This window comes from Monodelphis domestica, chromosome 4, assembly GCF_027887165.1.
Source record: "Monodelphis domestica isolate mMonDom1 chromosome 4, mMonDom1.pri, whole genome shotgun sequence".
NCBI lineage: Eukaryota > Metazoa > Chordata > Mammalia > Didelphimorphia > Didelphidae > Monodelphis > Monodelphis domestica.
In genome coordinates, this window is record NC_077230.1 from 172,192,373 (window position 1) to 172,211,692 (window position 19,320).

At 34.1% G+C, this 19,320-nt stretch overlaps 1 protein-coding gene across 5 annotated transcripts in view; it reads right to left on the minus strand.

Moving 5' to 3' along the window:
- Positions 1–19,320, minus strand: part of GRB14 (growth factor receptor bound protein 14) — a 175,510-nt gene that overhangs the window by 34,598 nt on the left and 121,592 nt on the right. For all 5 annotated transcript variants that reach the window (XM_016433667.2, XM_007494274.3, XM_056793964.1 and 2 more), the window contains 2 exons: positions 7,980–8,101; positions 1,360–1,434 (listed from right to left, as the gene is read on the minus strand). In XM_016433667.2, coding sequence (XP_016289153.1) covers positions 1,360–1,434; positions 7,980–8,101 — 197 coding nt within the window. The remainder of the gene's footprint in view (positions 1–1,359; positions 1,435–7,979; positions 8,102–19,320) is intronic.

The following is a 19,320-nucleotide window of genomic DNA, read 5'->3' on the forward strand; positions in this document are numbered from 1 at the left end:
TCTTTTCAATGACTAGACTGCACGCTTCTTGAGTGCAGGGCCCATGATATTTCCTTGCGTCTGTAAATATATCTTTTATCATGCTTGATAAGTATTTGTTGATAATAAGCCACATTTCTGAAAGATTTCAGATTTGCCATAAAGTGAAATATGCTAACACTATTCCAAAAGACTGCTAAAAATAAATGTTACACATCTGATCTTTGTTCTAGAAACAAAAGACAAATGAGAAAAAATGCTATTTTCTGTTCTTGAAAGAAACTAACATTTCAAAGTGAAAGAAAATAACATTTCAAAATGTTTCTTAGCTTTTGTAGCTCACCCTGTGGAAATTCCAGCAGTTACAGAGAAATTGCTTAATGATTGCTTGTTAGAAGTAACATCAGATGTATGGCATTATAATCAGTCAATCTATCTGAAAAAAACTCAAATCACTTTTCCTTCAAGTGAACTTTCTGGGGAATAAGTATCATAAGCCACTACTACTTGAAGAAGCAATCAATACGGAAAATTCATGACACGTATCTATATATTGTTCTTAGCCAAGTAATCTTTTCTCCTAATCTCATTAAAATTATCTAAATACTGCTAAGAACAATCAACATGCTGGGAAAGTATTTTATGGGCTTTTAAAACTCTTTTATAAATCTTTAATTTTATATTTAAAACTTTTGATCAGGAAAAAATATTGACCAGATGTGGATTATTTATAAAAATCTACCTCTTATTGTTTCTTTATTGAAAAATTTTCCACTTCTTTGCAATTGTTGTTTATTTTCTAATAAGAAAACAGAAGAACAAACTAAGATAAACCTTCAACAATGATCACATGGTAAGGCTTTGAAGTAGTTGTGGTGGAAATAGTGGTAGTTGTTATCAACAGACTCAATACAATACTACATCTTAATGTCTTGGGCAATTGACAGACCAGGAGAACATCTTATAGCAATAGTACTGATAGTAATACACAGAGTATGCTGATTTAGAATGTGCCAAGATATCAGGGTTTTTTTAAGTTTCTATCTCTCCCTTGTCTGTCTTTCTCTGTTTTTCCCCTAATCCCCTCTCCCTCCTCATTTTTCCTTCTCCACATGTCTGTTAACTGGGTGTATTACTCCTAGGAATAAAGTCTTCTTTTGTTTAAAAAAAAACAGCCAAACAAAATATAGTCAAAATAAACCAACCTGTTAGCTTTTCAGAATCTATTCATTTTTGTTTGGTTTTTATTTTTACTTCTTTAAAAAAAATCTAATCACCCATAAAAAGTTCTTTAAACCGAGGCCTATGTAAAAGTAAAGGTTTCAAACCAACTTTTAAATTAAATTGTTGCTGAGTTATTTCAATGAGAATATGAAATACCTGTAAAATAGGAGCTTGAGAGAGTTCCCCATTGGTTTCAGTTGCAAAAGACACCATCTGCTCTGGAAAAAAATTCTGTTTAAAAAAGACAAATGTCAGACCATATTATATTGTGACTTAAAAGGATATAATATGTTTAGCTTTCTTTAAAAATGGCCACCCAAAGAATTGGAAATTATGAGAATGTCCATCAATTGGGGAATGGCTGAACAAACTGTGGTACATGTTGGTGATGGAATATCATTGTGCTATAAGAAGTGATAAGTGATATGATTTCAGAAAAAGCTAGAAAGATCTGGGAGATCTGATGCAGAGCAATATAAGCAGAACTGAGAGAACATTGTACACAATAACAGCAATATTGGATGATGATCAACTGTGAAAACTTGGCTGGTTTCAGCAATGCAATGGACCTGGGACAATCCTGAAAGACTTATGATGGGGAAAGCTATCCACATCTAGAGAAAGAACTGTTGAAGTCATCTTTCACAACAGCGTATCTTTGGTCTTATTTTGGGATTTTGATTATGTAGAAGTTTGCTCTTACAACAATGACCAATATGGAAGTATGTTTTGCAAGACAATAATAAATTTTAATTTTTTTAAATGGCTACCAAAGACCCAATGATACCCAACTTAGATTTGGCCAGGACCTTGGAAAGCTATCCATTCTACATCCCAATGAGATCAAGTGCCTAACTCAAATCAATGGGAACTATAAATAGTAGGCAGTAATAATACTGACACATCATCAAAATTGTGAGGAAAACCTTCTACCATACTTATTTCCAGTCTATTTGTTCTAGATAGAGCTCTAACTTTATAACTACTTAGAATAGGATGAAAAAAATCCTGAGGAAGATTCAAAGAAATCAGAAAATAATTAAAGGCCCAATGAATGTAAATCACAAGAAGTAAGATTGTCAAATACTAATCAAAAAATGAATTGGCTTCAAGTATTTACTGAAAATGTTGGCTACTTCCATTAAAGAGGAATTAAAGCTTTCTTTAAGAAAATATATAAGCTTGATATAAGGAGGATCAGGAATTCTAAGACTAAGTCTAACTGCTAAAGGACAATCAGCTTAACATTCTCCCATGGTCTTTATCAAGGCAGCTAGATGGCACAGTGGATAAATTTCAGAGCCTGGAGTCAGAAAGACCTAAGTTCAATCTAGACTCAGATACTAGCTGAATGACCCTGGGCATTTAACTTCTGTTTGCCTTAATTCATTGGAAAAGGAAATGGTAAACCACTAGAGTATCTTTGTCAAGAAAACCCCCACAGACAGTATGATCCCAGGGCTCACAGGGACACCAAGAATTGTATATGACTGAAAAACAATAGTTTTTGTCATAATAAAAGTAAAATCATTTTCATTAGCAAGAATAACCAAAGTGGAGAAAAGGAGAAAAAGAAACATATCAGAATCTCCCCCCAGTAATTTAAGGTCACTGGATTATCTACTTATGTAGCTCAACTGTATACATAGGTAACTAAACCTCCTGGGTCTGACCTACTATACTGAAAAACTTAACTAGTCAGGGCCCCAGCTGACAGTCATTTGTCTAATTTGTATCCAAACTTTCCAACTTGGTAGGATTTTCCAGCCTTTGTGTTCCACTGATATGCTCTGTGAGGATTCAGGATCATTTATACAACCATGATGAGGTACCAGACTACTCTGGTGGAGATGTTGAATAATATTTAGTATTACAATGATGTCTATCTGTGTCTTTGATTCCTCCTAAACTGAATGCTCCTTAGGGCAAAGAACACGACTTATTTAAGCTTTTTATTTTTCCCACTGTTCAAAGAGAAGCAATCATGGTTTTGTACATAGTAAATTAAATTCAAAATCAGAAAGACTTGAGTTTTAAGTGCTCCACATTTAAGTGCTGACACATAATGGCTGTGTGACCTTTTCACTTCTTAACCCTCAGTGCTCTAAACAACAAAGCCCATCATTTATTTTTTTAAGTATCAAATATACTCTATTTTCCCAAATAGCAATTTGTAACACAACTTTTCCAAAATTATAAGATCCAAATTGTTTCCTTCCCTCCCTTCCCTCTTCCTCTTGGAAATGGCAAGCAATTTTATTTGGGTTATACTAAGTGTTATCATGCAAAACATACTTCCATATTGGTCATTGTGGTAAGATAATATTCATATAAAACCAAAACACCAAAATAAATCCACAAAGAAATTAATGTGAAAAACAGTATGCTTTGATCTGCAACTGACTCCAGTACTTCTCTCTCTCTGGAGGTTAGAGGACTCTGTCCTAGGTCCTTCCAAACTGTCCAGGATCATTGTATTGAAGAGAGTAACCAAGTCTTTCACAGTTGATTATCATACAATATTGTTTATGGTGTACAATGTTCTCCCAGCTCTACTTACTTCACTCTGCATCAGTTCATGTAGATCTTTCCAGCTTTTTCTGAAATCATCTGGATCATCATTTCTTATACAATGATGGTATTGTATCGCCATTATATACCACAGTTTGTTCACAGACCCTGTAGTGGCATTACAGGATCAAAAGGTATACACAGTTTTATACCTCTTTGGGGATAGTTCCAAATTACTCTCCAAAATGGTTGGATCAGTTCACAACAACAACAATGCATTAGTGTCCCAATTTTGTGACATCCCCTCCAATATTTATCATGTTCCTTTACTGTCATATTAAAGCCCATCATTTAAAAGAAGATGTTTACTTGCATTGAAAGAAGGAGTTTCCTCATTAAGACATTTCCTATAGGAATAAAATCCCAGGTCCATTCCTAATTCCTATTCTTGTCATTGTGCTTACCTCTATACACAGGAGAAACTTAATAAATGTTTCTGGAATTGAATTTGATGCCTCTTATTCCTCTTCCACAAACATATAATACAAAATCTCCCCAGTTAACTCCTTGATGCTAAGGACTGTTTCATCTTTGTCTTAGTATCCACAGGAGGTACTTAATAAATGTTTGCTGCACTGAATTTGTTATTCAGGATGCTCAAGTTTCTGCAAGCATCAGGGAGGTGTTAAATATAAATAATCCCAAAGAGAGACTAAGAGGGAAAGCTCACCATTAAGCAGATTGGGAATCCTTTCCTGACGTAATAACCTAACCATCAATATTCTTGCATGCCTTTATGGAAACATAACTACATGATCTTAACCTTTTTCTTCTAGTTATATAAAATCAAATAAAATAGCTATTTAAGGAATAAAAGACTCCATATCTAAAGCATGCATTTGACATTAATACCATCACTGTGGCACATTTCTTTAGACATGAATTTTAATTTCTTGTTTTTAATAAAGATGCACACCAAGGAAGTACACGTTCCACTAAAATTATGCTCTCATTTAATTTTTACTCAACTATTATTTTCTTCATAAAGAAAGATCCCATTATTTTCCAAATCTCAGTTCTAGCATGCTATTGGAATCCAAACTCCCAGGGAGTTAGACCTATATCTTAATTATCTTTATACTTCCCCCATTGCCTAGCATGAGGTTTTACATATAGGAGGCACTTAAAAACTGTTACTGGATGAATAAAATAATATAGTAAAAGAAAACAGAATATAAAAAAAGTTATTTTAGGACTTGGGCAAGGCTCTATTATGATATTTACTATGAATATTTCTTAAAGGATAATTCTAATAATGAAAAACTAATGGAAGAAATATGCATGGATCTAGAAACAAATCAATTTAAAATAAAAATAAAAATAAACATAGAATATTCCTAGTTTGCCAAATAATATGTATTTTTCTGTAGTTCAGATTTCTTTCCTATATTAAAGTTGATATAAATAAAAAAAACAGAAAATCTATATCCCTGTTACCATGTATGAAGAATGGTTATAAAAGGCAGCCTGACTGAACCCCAGAGTAGTATGTATTCTAACTTGAAAGCCAGGGTTTGGGTAGATCAGTGCCAAGCCTGAAGTCAGAAATACCTGGTTTTCCATCTGGTTTCAGATACTTCCTAACTGTGTGATCTGGTGAGGGAGGAAAAAGTCACAGAATCATCATTTTAACCATTATCTATTATATCTCTCTCATTTTACATAGGAAAAAAAATTAGTTACTGGGAGATTAAGTGACTTTGTCTATGGTAACAACCAGTGTATGAGACAGGATTTGAACCCAAGTCACTAACCTGAAATATAGTGACTTTTGGACTATACCAATCTGTCTTTAAGACTGAGGCCATGTTGTAAAAGGCTTTAATTACCTGAGAGAGGAGCCACTTAAGTTTCAATTAGTCAATTTTTGATGTTATCTATTGTACTGAATTAGAGTTCTGGAACTGGGATTTCTAGGTCAGTTTGCTTATTACCAACACTGTGCATTTGTGTATAAGCATTCAAGGTCAAGGGTCTTGTTAATTCTTTTTCTTGCATTTTTTTCTCCTGCAAATTTTTCTAAGTCTACTGCTATTCTTCTTCCTACCATGTATCTGTTTTTGTAGCATTTACCTTAGAAAATAAAAGTTTTCTTCCCTTCCATTTCAAGCCCTTATGGAGTAGATTTGCAAGAGACTACCGAAATGTATTCTTACTAGCCTTTGTTATGTGCAGTCCATCCCTACATAGTGACATATTGGGCACAACAGTCCAAAAATCCACAATTCATTTTTTGAGAACATCTTATCTAACTTTTTACATTCCAAATCCTGATTGTGGAAGTCACAGGAAATATCATCAATCCTCCCTAAGATACTCAGTTTCTTACTTAAGACTTCATAATGCTTAGAAATCTTTCTACCTTATTTTTGTTAGTACTAATTGAAACAACATAATTTGTCAGAAGTGAATGGAACACACAAAAGGAAAAAAAAAAGAAGTGGATGGTACTCCTTTGGTTTGAATGATCTGGGAGATTTTCTGTGATGTTCTGGATACATGCTCTGGAAAACAAAAGACTTCTATAAATCATGAGCAGGATGACAAATAGGAGTCAGTATTCCTCAATAAGAAGTCACTAAACCATCATTCCTCACTTCCTACTCTGGCACTTTCTGGGTGCTCAATGGACAGCACTGACAGATTCACACCGTCATTTCTTGGAGGAGTATTCCTTGGACAGTACAAGTGTTCAGTGATCCTTCTTCCCTTTATCCTCTGTGTCACATTCTTCCACATAGGTTAGTATCTCCCTAACCAGGCAGGTGGTGGCTCACTGGAGAAAGCACGGACTTGGAGTCTAGAAGATGTGAGTTCAAATGCAATCTCAATAATTTATGAGCTGTATGATCTTGGGAGGACCATTTAACCTCCGTGTGTGTGTGTCAGATTCCTCATCTGTGAAATGTGGATAACAATAAGACCTCCCTTTCAAGGGCAGCTCAGTTGTGCACTAGATAGAATACCACTGGCTAAAGAAAACTCTTTCTCATGAGATCAAATATGGTCTTGGAACGTACTAGCTGTGTGGACCTGGGCAAATCATGTAATCCAGTATGATTCAGTTTCCTCATCTATAAAATGAGCTAAAGAAGAAAATGGCAAACCATGCAGGGACTTCTGCCAAGAAAACCCTAACTGGAATCACAACTAAAAAGACTGGAAAGAGAAAAACCTTTTGGTGGTGATGTGAGGATCCAATATTTGTGAAGAACAAAACATAGTGCCTGGCACACAATATATGCTTAATAAATGTACGCTGCCTTTCCTATATCTTCTTTTTACTTATTGTTTTCATCTTGAAGCCACTCTTTTCATCACTAAAGGAACATGTCGTTCACCCTAATAAAAAGGCATTCTTCAAGACCTTTTACTAGTCTTGGTGAAGGAGTTCAGCCTGTGCTTTGAGCATAGATAAGAATGACATGACAAATCAAGTGTACTCCAGACAAGGTCATCACAAAATTCACTGGACTCCATAACTTTCTAGAGGCAATATCCTCAGCCATTTCTGTTCTTCTTTGTTGTTGCTTTTTAAAAAATTCTTGCTATGATGATGAATTCTATTTTTTCCACATATAGTAGAATATCCAAATGGAGATAGCAAGAAAATAACTTTCAGGTAAAGTATGTCACTGCAACCCTCTCACATTTACCAGATGAAGAAATTGAGGCTTAAATTTTTTTAAATGAATTGGGTTCAAATCTGGCCTCAGGAATTCCTAGTTGTGAGACCTTGGGCAAATCAACTGCCTAGCCTTTACTAATCTTCTTCCTTGGAACTAACACTTCATCGATTCTAAAACAGAGGTGATCATTAAAAAAGAAGTTAAAGTGATTTGCCCAAGGTCATACAGCTAATAAGTGGCAGAACTAAAGCACACACCAGGTTTTATAACTCCTTACCCCATGTTCTTCCCATAGTACCAACTGCATCCTGTCTTTAAAACAAGAATCAAACACTTATTTAAAGCATAGTAGAAAAAAGTTTCATTTCAAAAAGATAGTCTACTATTTGGAAATAATATATTTAGAATTTAGAAATAATTTGTAACAAGTTAGAGAAATATGTATTTTATAATAGAAATAAATCTGGGGACATATTTATAAAAACGTTCTCTTTCTAAAATGGCATTAAGAGATAATTAAAACAAAGCACTCATTTTCCACTGCAGCATTTTGTACTACTGGTCGATATTACTTACCATTGGATTTTTAAAGAATTCATATTTGGCATAATTCTTTCTAAAGTATAGCTTATTTTCTTCTTCCATTCCCCAGTTTGACTGTACTTCCATCACCAATTCATGGTCTTCTATTGTTCTCTCTGTGAAGATCAAGAATAAATATATAGCCTTCACCACAGTCTAGCTTCTGTATTCCTATAGCAACATTAAGATTTTAATTCAATTCTAAAATAGCCAGATTAATCTTCATGTCAACATAAAATGGTGGTGTTGGAAAATAAAGATTTTTATTCCTTTTGTTGTCAGTTATATTTTAACACTATTGCTATATCAGTTATAAAATAAGTCTGATCACAAACATAAGCAAGTGTATAGGAAATGGGCCACTAAGTGGTACACTGAGTAGAGAATCAGACTTGAAGTCAGGAAGACTCATTTTCCTGAGTTCAAATCTAGCCTCAGACATTTGCTTACTAGCTGTGCGACCCTGAGCAAGTCACCGTTTGCCTTGGTTTCCTTATCTGTAAGAGAAGGAACTGGCAAACGACTCCAGTATCATTGCCAAGAAAACCCCTAATGGGGTAACGAAAAGTCAGCTACAGCTGAAAAGACTGAACGACAACAATAAAAAGGAAAAACATACAAACAATTCTTTTCTCTATCTCTTTGCCATTCTAGAATAAAAATGTTGCTTCTTCTAAAGTAAATATACTTTAACAATTCAAACCACAAAGAGATAATCACTTTTACAGGTTTAATATGGTAGTGAGGAGGTGGGGGAAGGAAACAAGTATTTATGTTATGAAGCAATGTACTATGCAAAATACTTTACAGATATAATTTCATCTGATCAATCACAACAGCCCTGTGAGGTGAGTGCTATTATTATCCTTATTTTGAAGGCAAAGAATCCGAGGTAAACAGAGGTTAAATGACTTGCCCAGGGTCATAAAACTAGCAGATGTTTGGGATTTGAACTTGGGTCTTTCTGACTACAGGGCCAAGCATTCTATCCACTATGTCAAATTCAAGAAAAATAATTTAAACCCTAAGAAAAATTAAATTAACTATGATAAGGAGCCTTCATAGTCACCATGATGCATAATTGACTAATCAGTGGTTCATAAGACTCTCAGCTGCTGCCACACTCCACACTTCCACAATTTTAAAGCACCCTGGCTCAGTGAGATAAACAATGAGTAATAAGACAGAAACGAAAATTGGAAAAAAATGGCATGTGTTGATCTTCACTCCAAATGTATGATGTGAATTCTGGCAGATCAGAATTTAATAGATACTTAAAGGTAAATAAACACATTCACTCTAGGTTAATTAGAATGTAAATATTTTAAAATAAATGATGAAGGGGAGGGGAGAAATATGGGAAAAATAAGAAGAAGAAACAAGAAATGTCAAGAAATAAAGAGAAGCAAGCATTAGCAGGATCAAGAAGTGGTCACTTCAAAAAAAGAAACATAAGAGGTAAATTTCTAAGTATAAAACACTGTCATTGCAGGTAGAATTGTGGAGGGGAGAACAGATCTTGGTCTCAATACTGCTATGAAGTTGTTCATAAAACATTTGAAAAGCACCATACTATCAAGATTTTTGTTGTTGTTGTTCAGTTATTTCATTCCTATCTGACTCTTTGTGATCCCATTTGGGCTTTCTTGGCAAAGATACTGGTCTGGTTTGCCATTTCCTCCTGCAGCTCATTTTACATATGAGGAAACAGGGTCAAGTGACTTGCCCAGGATCACATAGCTAATAAGAATCTGAAGCTGGATTTGACCTCAGGAAGGTGAGTCTTGCTGACTTCAAGTCTGGCACTTTCTCCTTTGTGCCACCTAGATGCCTTGTACCCTAGATTTGGGCATTCTAAAAGTAATCTTTCACCTACAGCACTCAGTGTTTATAAGAGCTTAATCAATTAAAAGGAACTTCTGGAGAGAATGATCCATGCCTTTTGATGAGTTTGAATTTAACAACTACTATAATAGAGCTTTCTTTTAAATTTTCAATTACTAGTCTGTCTTCTTTCACTCTTCTTCTTCCTACTACTTCATAAAACCAATGTTCCCTAAGATTTAGTCCTTTGTTCTCTCTTGTTCTCTGTCTATACTCTGCCTTGGTACTCTAATCCACTATCAAGTTCCATGTAAATGGTTCTTACATCAACATATCCAGGTCATCCCCCCAACCCAAGTTCTAATACTATACCTCTAATTAGATATCGAATGGGTTTGATTCCATTTCCACTGGCACTTCCATCTCAAAATGTATGAAACTAAATTCTCTCTATTTCTCTGACAAAATAGCTCCTTTCTGGCTTGTCAGTTTCTGTAAATGGCAGTATCTCTCTCTCACTCACTGTGTTAAAAGTCATTTTTGAAGTTTTCTGTTTCCTCACCCACACAAAGACTCATAAACACATCTAATCAACCAGTCCTGATAATCCTTCCATCCAAATATCTCCTATATTCTTACTCTCCTTCCATTGCATTTTCATTACGCTATTTAGGTTTGAATGCTTCCCACTCTGACTACTAGACTAACTTCCGAATTAATTGCCCTGCCTATCTCACTCTCTAATCTTACACAAAATCATCAGATTAATCTTCCTGAAAACTCATTTCAGCAACTGCTCACAACACAACAGGCAATGGACTTACTTTGGGTAAATTTTTTTTAAAGACCAAAAAAATATACCCTACCCTCCTGGAGCTTACATTCTTTTTGGAGAGAAAGTATAGAGAAACAAAACCATACAAGATAGATAAAAGTATAGGTGGTGATCTTGAGGGGTACTGAACTAGAAGCTAGGGGCTACCAAGAAAGGCCCCTTAGAAAAGAGATTTAAAGAAGCTACAAATTCTAAGAGTTGGACTTTGGGAAGGCATTTATTCCAGACAAAGGCAGTGCAAAGGCCCAGAGATGAAGTGCCATGTGCAAGGTAAGGCACGTAGGCTAGCACTTTGAATATAAGATTTGAAACATAGAAAGAATCCCAATTGTTCAGAGACTGAAATGACAAACAGGGGGAATTTACACTTGCTATCAGAGGCAAAAGGGAGTCAATGGTACTTAATAAGCAGGGAAAGGGACAAGGTCAGACTTATACATTAGGAAAATCACTCTAGGAGCTGAGTAATATAGATTTGGTGGGGGGGATTGGAACTAGAAGGCTATTGCAATAGTTTTAGGCAGGAGGTGATAAGTACTTCAACCAGTGGTGGTTGTGTGCACAAAGAGAGAACATATTGAAAGAAATATTTTTTGAGGAAAAAAATTACAAAATACGGCAATTGATAGAGAGAGGAGTCAAGGACGACACCAAGACTGTGAACCTGGGTAACTAGATGATAGGTAATCTCACTGACAGTAATAGGAAATTTCAGAAGAAAGGTAAGATTTGTAGAGAAGTTAATGAGTTATATTTCAGGGCATGTTGGATTTGAGATGCCTAAAAGACATCAAGTTTCAAGTGTCTGACAGGTAGTTGGTAACGTAAGAATGGAGCTAAGAAGGAAGACTAGAGACAAATACATAGATTTTTGCAGTCATCTGCACAGAAATGAAAATTGAACCCATGGTAGCTGAAGAGATTACTATGAGAATGCAAAAGTAAAAAAGGTTCAAGGGCAGAATCTTGTGATATAACCTCAGTTAGAGGAAAGGACATGGATTTTGATCTAACAAAGGCAAAAAAAAAAGTCATAGAGGTAGGTGAACCAAGAGACTGAAGTCACAAAAACTCTGAGAACAAAGAATAACCAGGAGAAGGCTGCCAGTCGTCAGTTACAGAAAGGTCAATATGGATAAGAAATCCATCTAAACTTCTCAGTTTGGCATCCTAGGTTTTCTAAAACCTAATACTATCAACTTTTCCAGTCCTGGTTCCATCCTCTATACTTTTCTGCTCCTTCCAAGTAACTATTCATTCACTTTTTACTCATTCATGAAAACAGTATATCTTTTCAGTCTGTGGGGTTTTTTTCCTGTTTGCCCCCTCACCTGGAATGAAAAGTTTTCCCTTTCTCTTTTTCTACTTAATCTTAGCCTTAAATCTAATTTCCCCATAAGATTATACCTGGTAATCCTCTCCAACTAGAAATGATCAATCACATTCCTGAACTACAAACAGTTACTCGTTTGATACTTATATAGTACCTTATAGCATCCATTACATTATAATTACTATATTTCAACATCTCTTATCTTCCTTAAAAGCAAGGACTCTTTCATACTGACATAGAACCTCATACTTGTTTCACAAATGTTTGTAGATTCACAGATTCAAAAGAAAAAAACTCCACAAACTATTACCAAGGAAACTGGTAAGGGATTGAGAGTGTAGAAACAGAAAAAGGAAGGAATCTGGATTCCAACTAAAAGCAGGCAAGATGCCAACATATGTAAAGCATAACGATGTAAATTTTACATAATTCATTGAATTTCAAATTCAATCAAAGAAGAAATAAAATAAGTGTTTTTTTTTTTCAAATGAACTACATTTAGTAACTATCATAATGTATTTAAAAAGGAGAATTACCATGTGTGGAAACCTTAAGAGAACACTGGAGAAACTTGCATTAATAGGTATTGGTTACCATGTACATAAAAAATCCAGTGTAATGGTCCAGAAAATGAAAATAAGTAGGGGAGAATGGGAGATATTGTAGGTTTAAAACTCATTGCTGTTTGAAATATACAAGTTATATTACTGACAATCAGAACGATTTTCAAGTACTCCTCCAATAATAAATTACAATCAGTCAAATACGGAATAGGAATAGAAATAAGGAATAAGGAATCCTTACCTTATGTTAAGGTAAGGAAGGAAAATGGAACAAAGCCTGCCAGATTAGCAGAAGCCTAAACCTTTATTGTATCAATGATGAAAATTATGCAACTAGATTTCAGGTTTTATGAAAAAATTTAGTAAACTATATGGCAATGGTAAATAAGGAGGAAACGTGGGGTCAAATGGCAACAATTTGAATTTATCCACCTTAATACATGAATCCTTCAGATGTCAAAAACATATAAAAGGAAACTACATAAACTTATAGGGAATGTCAGAATTAATCTCTTTCTTGCCAGGTATGGTAAGGTAAGTGTAAATTTATAGGGGTCATTCTGAATCTGAAAAGAAAGAAATCAACTGATTTTTATAGTTTTATAAGCATGAAATATTATACCCATTAATGCTATAGGAAAACAACTAGTTAGCTGTTCATAAAGTAATGAGTGACTTTAATGTGCCACTTATAAAATCACTCATTATTTTATAGTCATAGTTTATGTGCTACATTCAAGTTAATTTTTAAACTTCACAAGTATTTCAGTCTCATTTTTTTGAAAAGTTTGTTTTTTAAAAAGGCTGTCAGAAAGTTTGACAATGTCAACAAATTGGAAAGCAATTTTCACTGACTCAAATAGATGTATACAGTGGTAAAGGAAGGTGTTTAATGACTGGATGGTTCCTTGGTAAAGTTACATATTCCCCTCATATACTGAACACAGAAGTTACAATGTTGAATATTTAATTGTAAAGTAAACCTTAGGGAAAATAACAATCCCATAGAGAAAGAAGCCTGCATTTTACAGCTTTAATTAAAACACTCTGACACATTATGGACTTCATACTTCCCTCTGAGCCATTTGCAAGCCTCAAGAAAATAGAGCAATATGTGGGCAGAGAAAATAATAAAGGCCATGTCTTACCATGGATTCTACAAGAAAACTAAGTTAGAACCATTAAATAATACAAGTAGTAATTTATAAGAGGAAATACAAAAAAGCATCAAAGAAAAAAAAATAGTGTTCTAAACTAATTTTTCCATTTCCTATAACCTTCATAGAAATTACAAGCTTATTAGTATTTATACAGTTATATTAAAGAACTTAACTTACCTAGATAAAAGTTTAAAAAAAAAAAGGAGTCCATAGCTCTAGAGCCACAGGCATTCAATGGATGGGAAAATTTGCTCAAGAAGTCTATATGCTACCAAATAAGATACATCTATTAATAAATACTCAATTCTAGATATAAAGTCCTTGGTGTCCAAAAAAATCACTAAGTCACATACTTCACAAGTTCAAACTCTATCAATGATGTCAACATCACAGGGTAAGTTTCTTCCTCAATAGTTGGATGACCCTGAGCAATTTATTTAACCTCTGTTCAGTTTCCTCATCTGCAAATGAGGATGTTGGTCTCAAAATGGCTTCTAAGATCCCTTTCAGCTCTAAATCTGTGATCTAATATTACCCCCAAAGTACCTAGAATTCCAGGAGTCATTTTTGTGAACAGAAATTAATATTTAGATTCTAAATTAAAGTCTCAGGTGAGTATATAGATAGGAGAATGAAAAGGTAATGCATAAAAGTCTTGAGAAATTTCTACTTGAATCCATAAAAATCACTATTAGGTTTGGAATCAGAGGTCCTAACTTAACCCTAATTCTACTACATACTGATTTTGTGAGCTCAGGCCATTTCATGAGTCTCAGTTTTCCTCATCTGAAAAATGAGATGCTGAGATTAGATGGTCTGTTTAATGTGCTTTCCAACTCTAATCCTTATGTCTTTATGGAGGGAACTCCTAAAAGAAAGTACACCAAGAATAAAACTCAAAATTATAAAGTGCCTTGAAGTTCTCAGAGCATACAACAATCCTATAACATAGCCAGAGAATACAATAAATCTGCATGCTGCCATTTTTCAGATGAGAAAAAATTCAGCTCAGATGAGTTGGATTACTTTGTCCATAGTTTTATAGCTAGGAAGAAAATGGCTAGTGTTCTAACCCAGATCTTGTAACTTTTCATCTTTCCACAGTGAAAAAAACAACTGAAAAGAAGGAGTCAATGCACATGCTAATGCATATTGAGCAATTTAATCTGGAAACAAAAGCTTCTTAGGATATCATTCCATCACTGCCCAGACCCTCAAAAAAAAAAAAAAGATTCATAAAGGCCCTGATTCACCAAGGCAAATTTTAATTGTATTCAGCTAACTACAAATAAAACAGGCAATTCTAGAATACATTTTAAAAGCATTTCTATAAAACATGGTTTGGAAGGCTCATGAGCAAGCTTTAGGAATTGAGAAATTTTTGCTTTCCGGAATAGTTTATTGGCACTTCCAGATCAAGTATTACTGTGGGTTAAAGTGAAAATTTGGGAGAACTAGTTTAAGTTTATTTGAAATCTTGTACCATATCATATTTTAATTCTAGATCTTGGCCATAGAATCTCTCAAAACCTCAGTGTCCACATCTGTAAAACTGATTTTGAGGTCCCTAACTCCCCTAACTACTATGAGGATCAATTCAGACAACAGTTATAAGGTGCTTCACAAGCCATATAATGCTATCTGAATGTCCATTAGATGCCATTCTTGGTTATAAGCATCAATACTATATATAATCAGGCAGCATGTCTAAAAGAAAGCAAGCATTCTGCCTTCAGTGTCTTTTTGTTGTGTTCCATGGGAATTTATGTTCGTGAAATATATATGGTGCAAGAAAATACAGGCTGGCTTCCAGGGATATAAGAAACAACAGTAACCATCTATTGTATCGAACATTTAACAGCCTAGATAAACATTGCAATTTACTTTCACAATTCCCTGATCATATAATATGTATCTACATATAGATGTATATATAGATATACACATTTATATGTATAAACATTTATACTTTATGGGAAATTAAATTATTATTTTTTAAAAACTGACAGTTAATCAAAAGCTGGTTCTGACTGGGGGAAGGATAGAGAGAACATGAGGACACAGGGGATCTGAGAATGTAGAAAGAGGAGCCTTGAAGAGACAAAGGGCAAAGTTTGACAAAGTCTGTCTGCTTCTCAGTTTTACCTAGGCCTAATCCTGAGGGTCAGTAAAAAAGAAATAATCAGGGCTACCTAGAACACTGAATTCCTCTCCCTATTTTTCATTTTTTCCTCTTTAGCTCCTACTGAAAAATCAAATAAAGGTTCAAAAATATGGTTTTTTAAATTAAAAAAATCTCCCATATATCATCACAAATTAGCATCACAACTAAGCAAAGATATCAAAATCCATAATTATAGTGTAGTTATGGGGAATTAAGAGAAATATAGAAAGATTTGTATAAATTGATGCAGAATGAAATAAGAAGAAATAAAAGACCAAGGTACAGGATGATTATAATAGCATTGATGGAAAAAATCACTAAAAAAGAAGTTAAACTTTAAGTTCTGGAAAACCAATAAAGATGCTCCTTTAATATGAGACTTTAAAATATGAATGCTTCTTCAAGACCCACAAAGTGATACTGGAAAATAATGTATGCATGATCAAAAAAATGTCAGATGCTTCTGTTAAATTATTTTTGTCACAAGGTATGGTTCAGTTTAAATAGGGATGGGGCATAAAATAAATGTGATATGAAGACAAAAAGCATCCATAAAACATATTGTTTTATATTATCAAAGTTCAGAATGAATATCTTGATCAGTTAGTAGAAAATATATCTCATCTGAATTTATCATAGCAATTTTTTATTTTGTGTTTTTTAATTTCACCTCAGATTTAAATACAACATAGAAATTCAATATTTTAAATAATGATTAAATAATATAATAATAAATAAAAAACCTACCCTAAAAACATTCAGTACTTTAACAAAAGAAAAAAGAAAAACTACAAATAATTTTCCCACATATGATAAAAACAAAACTATATTTGTTCTATAGATTCATTCTACTATATACATTTTTGGCACAAAAAAGGGTGATAGACATCTCTAACCAATTTAAAAATAGTTTAAGAATTTGAAAAGTTTCTATTTTATTTCTGGAGCACTAACAAATTTACTTTGAAGTTTCACAACCTACTTTAGTTTTGTGGCAACAGAATGAAATACTCTCAAATGGAAGTAACTATATATAATTCTGTTTTCTATTTAATTTCTGAACAGAGTTTTTCTTTAAAAACAAAAAACTGTTCCTTCTGAAGCTGTTGATTTAGCTTCAAAGTCTTTTTTTTCAAAACCTCAATCCTCCAGGAATAGAAAGTGCTCACCTGTGACCTTCTGCCTGGGTTTCTTCACTGAATCTACTGAAAGTACAGCATGGAGCTCAAATAGAAATCTGAGTCCCCACTCTTCTCTTCACTTGATAAGAGAAGAAACAAAAGTGGCTTTTTACCTCTAATTCCCCCAGAAAACAATTCTTCTTACACTTTTGTTATAGGAAACTCCAGGAGACAAATGGTCCTTGTACTCTCATATGCTAGGGGGAAACTACATAAATTTTTTTTCAGTCTCATTTTCAGATAAAAATGAACAGTCACCTACCAAACAAAACAAAAATGAGAGAAGCCACGATCAAAAAAGGGTTCAGTTTCTGAAGGGATTCTTAACCCAACAGTACTTGCTAATAGAGGCAATATCACCAGGAAAATTGCCACTGTCAAATTTATTAGAATATTTGCTATGGTAGGGAAATCTTTATGCTAGGAACTGGTATGTATAAAAAATTCTAGTCTGTCCTTAGCAGATTGTCTACAACCCTCTCTCAACTTGGGCACTGTAACCTAGTTCACAATAGAGCCTTTAAAAAGTATTCTATAAATTCCACCTCTGCCTCAAATCCTTCCCTTCTTGACAATTAAGAGCAGCCTGCTATCTCGACCTAACAGGCTTTGCTCCCTGGTCCTCTCAATTAAATATTTATTATTGTTGATACAAATTTATTTATATTTGACATGCTATAAATACTCCCCATTCAAATACTAACTTGATATTTTCTCCCCTTTTGTCTGGAATGTTCTGGGTTACATATCTGTAGCAGTATTTTTAAGAAGGTAAAAGCTAGGACAAAGGAACCAGGTGGATATAACTGTCTTTGTACATGAGCACAATTCAATGAATAAGTAGGCATTTAATTATTATTTTTGCTGCTACTGATGGTCACACTGTCAGAAACATGAGCAGTATGGAAAGCTAGAAAACCAGTTCAAGAAACAGATCACAAAATTCTGTGGTATTTTTACAGGGAGGAACTCACCATCATAATTCCAATAGAAGAGTACTGCGAGCTTACCTCTTTGCCATCTTCGTGAATTTCTTCTTCCTTAAAGAAGTAGTACACAGACAACTATGCAAACAAAAACTATTACAGGAAAAGCATCCGGTAATTCATTTTAGCTGTTAAAATCACTAAGCTAAGAAGTTCAGTGTTCCTATGTTACAATGACTTCTTCCTGAAGTAACTCCTGAGTAGTCTGAATATATGTGCTTGATAACTCAGGCTAATTGCCTCTGTTTCACACTGTAGCTTCAATTAGGAAACAAAACTAAAGGGAGGCAACTATGGATCCCATTAAGTTCCAGATGACTTCTTTGAGATTGAAGTTCTCCTTCCTTGGATTCTGCTAAATAGGAGCATGAATGTGCAGCCAGGGAACTACAGTGACATCCAGTGGATATGAGGTAACACAGACCTGTTTCAAACCTAGTTTATTGAAGCAAGAGCTGAACTAGCTATATCTAGATTTATATAGTTTCTTCATTTAAAGGCTAAAATACTAGGCATATTAAAAACCTCATTATGGCCCTATCAGAATGAAGAATTTATCTGCAAAGTAAAAAAAGATAGATGGTAGTTCTACCTGAGATCCTGTCCAAAAAAGAAGTGTACCAACATGGTAAAATCTCATTTTAAAAATACATAAAAATTGACAGGAACAACTAGCTGGTTCAGTAGATTAAGGGCCAGGCCTAGAGACTAGAGATGGGAAGTCCTGGGTTCAAATATGGTCTTAGATACTTCCTAATTATGTAACCCTGGAAAAGTAATTTAACCTCCATTACCTAGCCTTTACCACTCTTTTGCCTTAGAACCAATATATAATATTGATTCTAAGATGGAAGGTAAGGGATTAAAGAAAAGAATGGATTCAATTGGATAATTTCACAATTCATAAATGTTCAAAGAATATGAATAGGCAGATCTCAGGGGAAGACATCCAAGCTACCAATAGGCATATGGAAAAAAAAATGCTCCAAATCACTAATAATTAGAGATACAAATTATCACTCTTGACAGATTGGAAAAGTTAAGGGGAAAAAAGGTAAATAAGAAATATTAGAGAAACAATGGGTAAATAAGCACATTACTGTTCCGATGATGGAACTGGGAATTGGTCCAGCCATTCTGGAAAGCAACTTGGAACAATGCCAAACTGCCAGTATTATCAAATACCAGTTTATAAAAATTCTGATTTTTCCAATTTTGCTGAAAAAACTTCAATGATTTCTAGTTTCTCATAGGATAAAATAAATTCTTAAGGTTGGCATTTAAGGCTT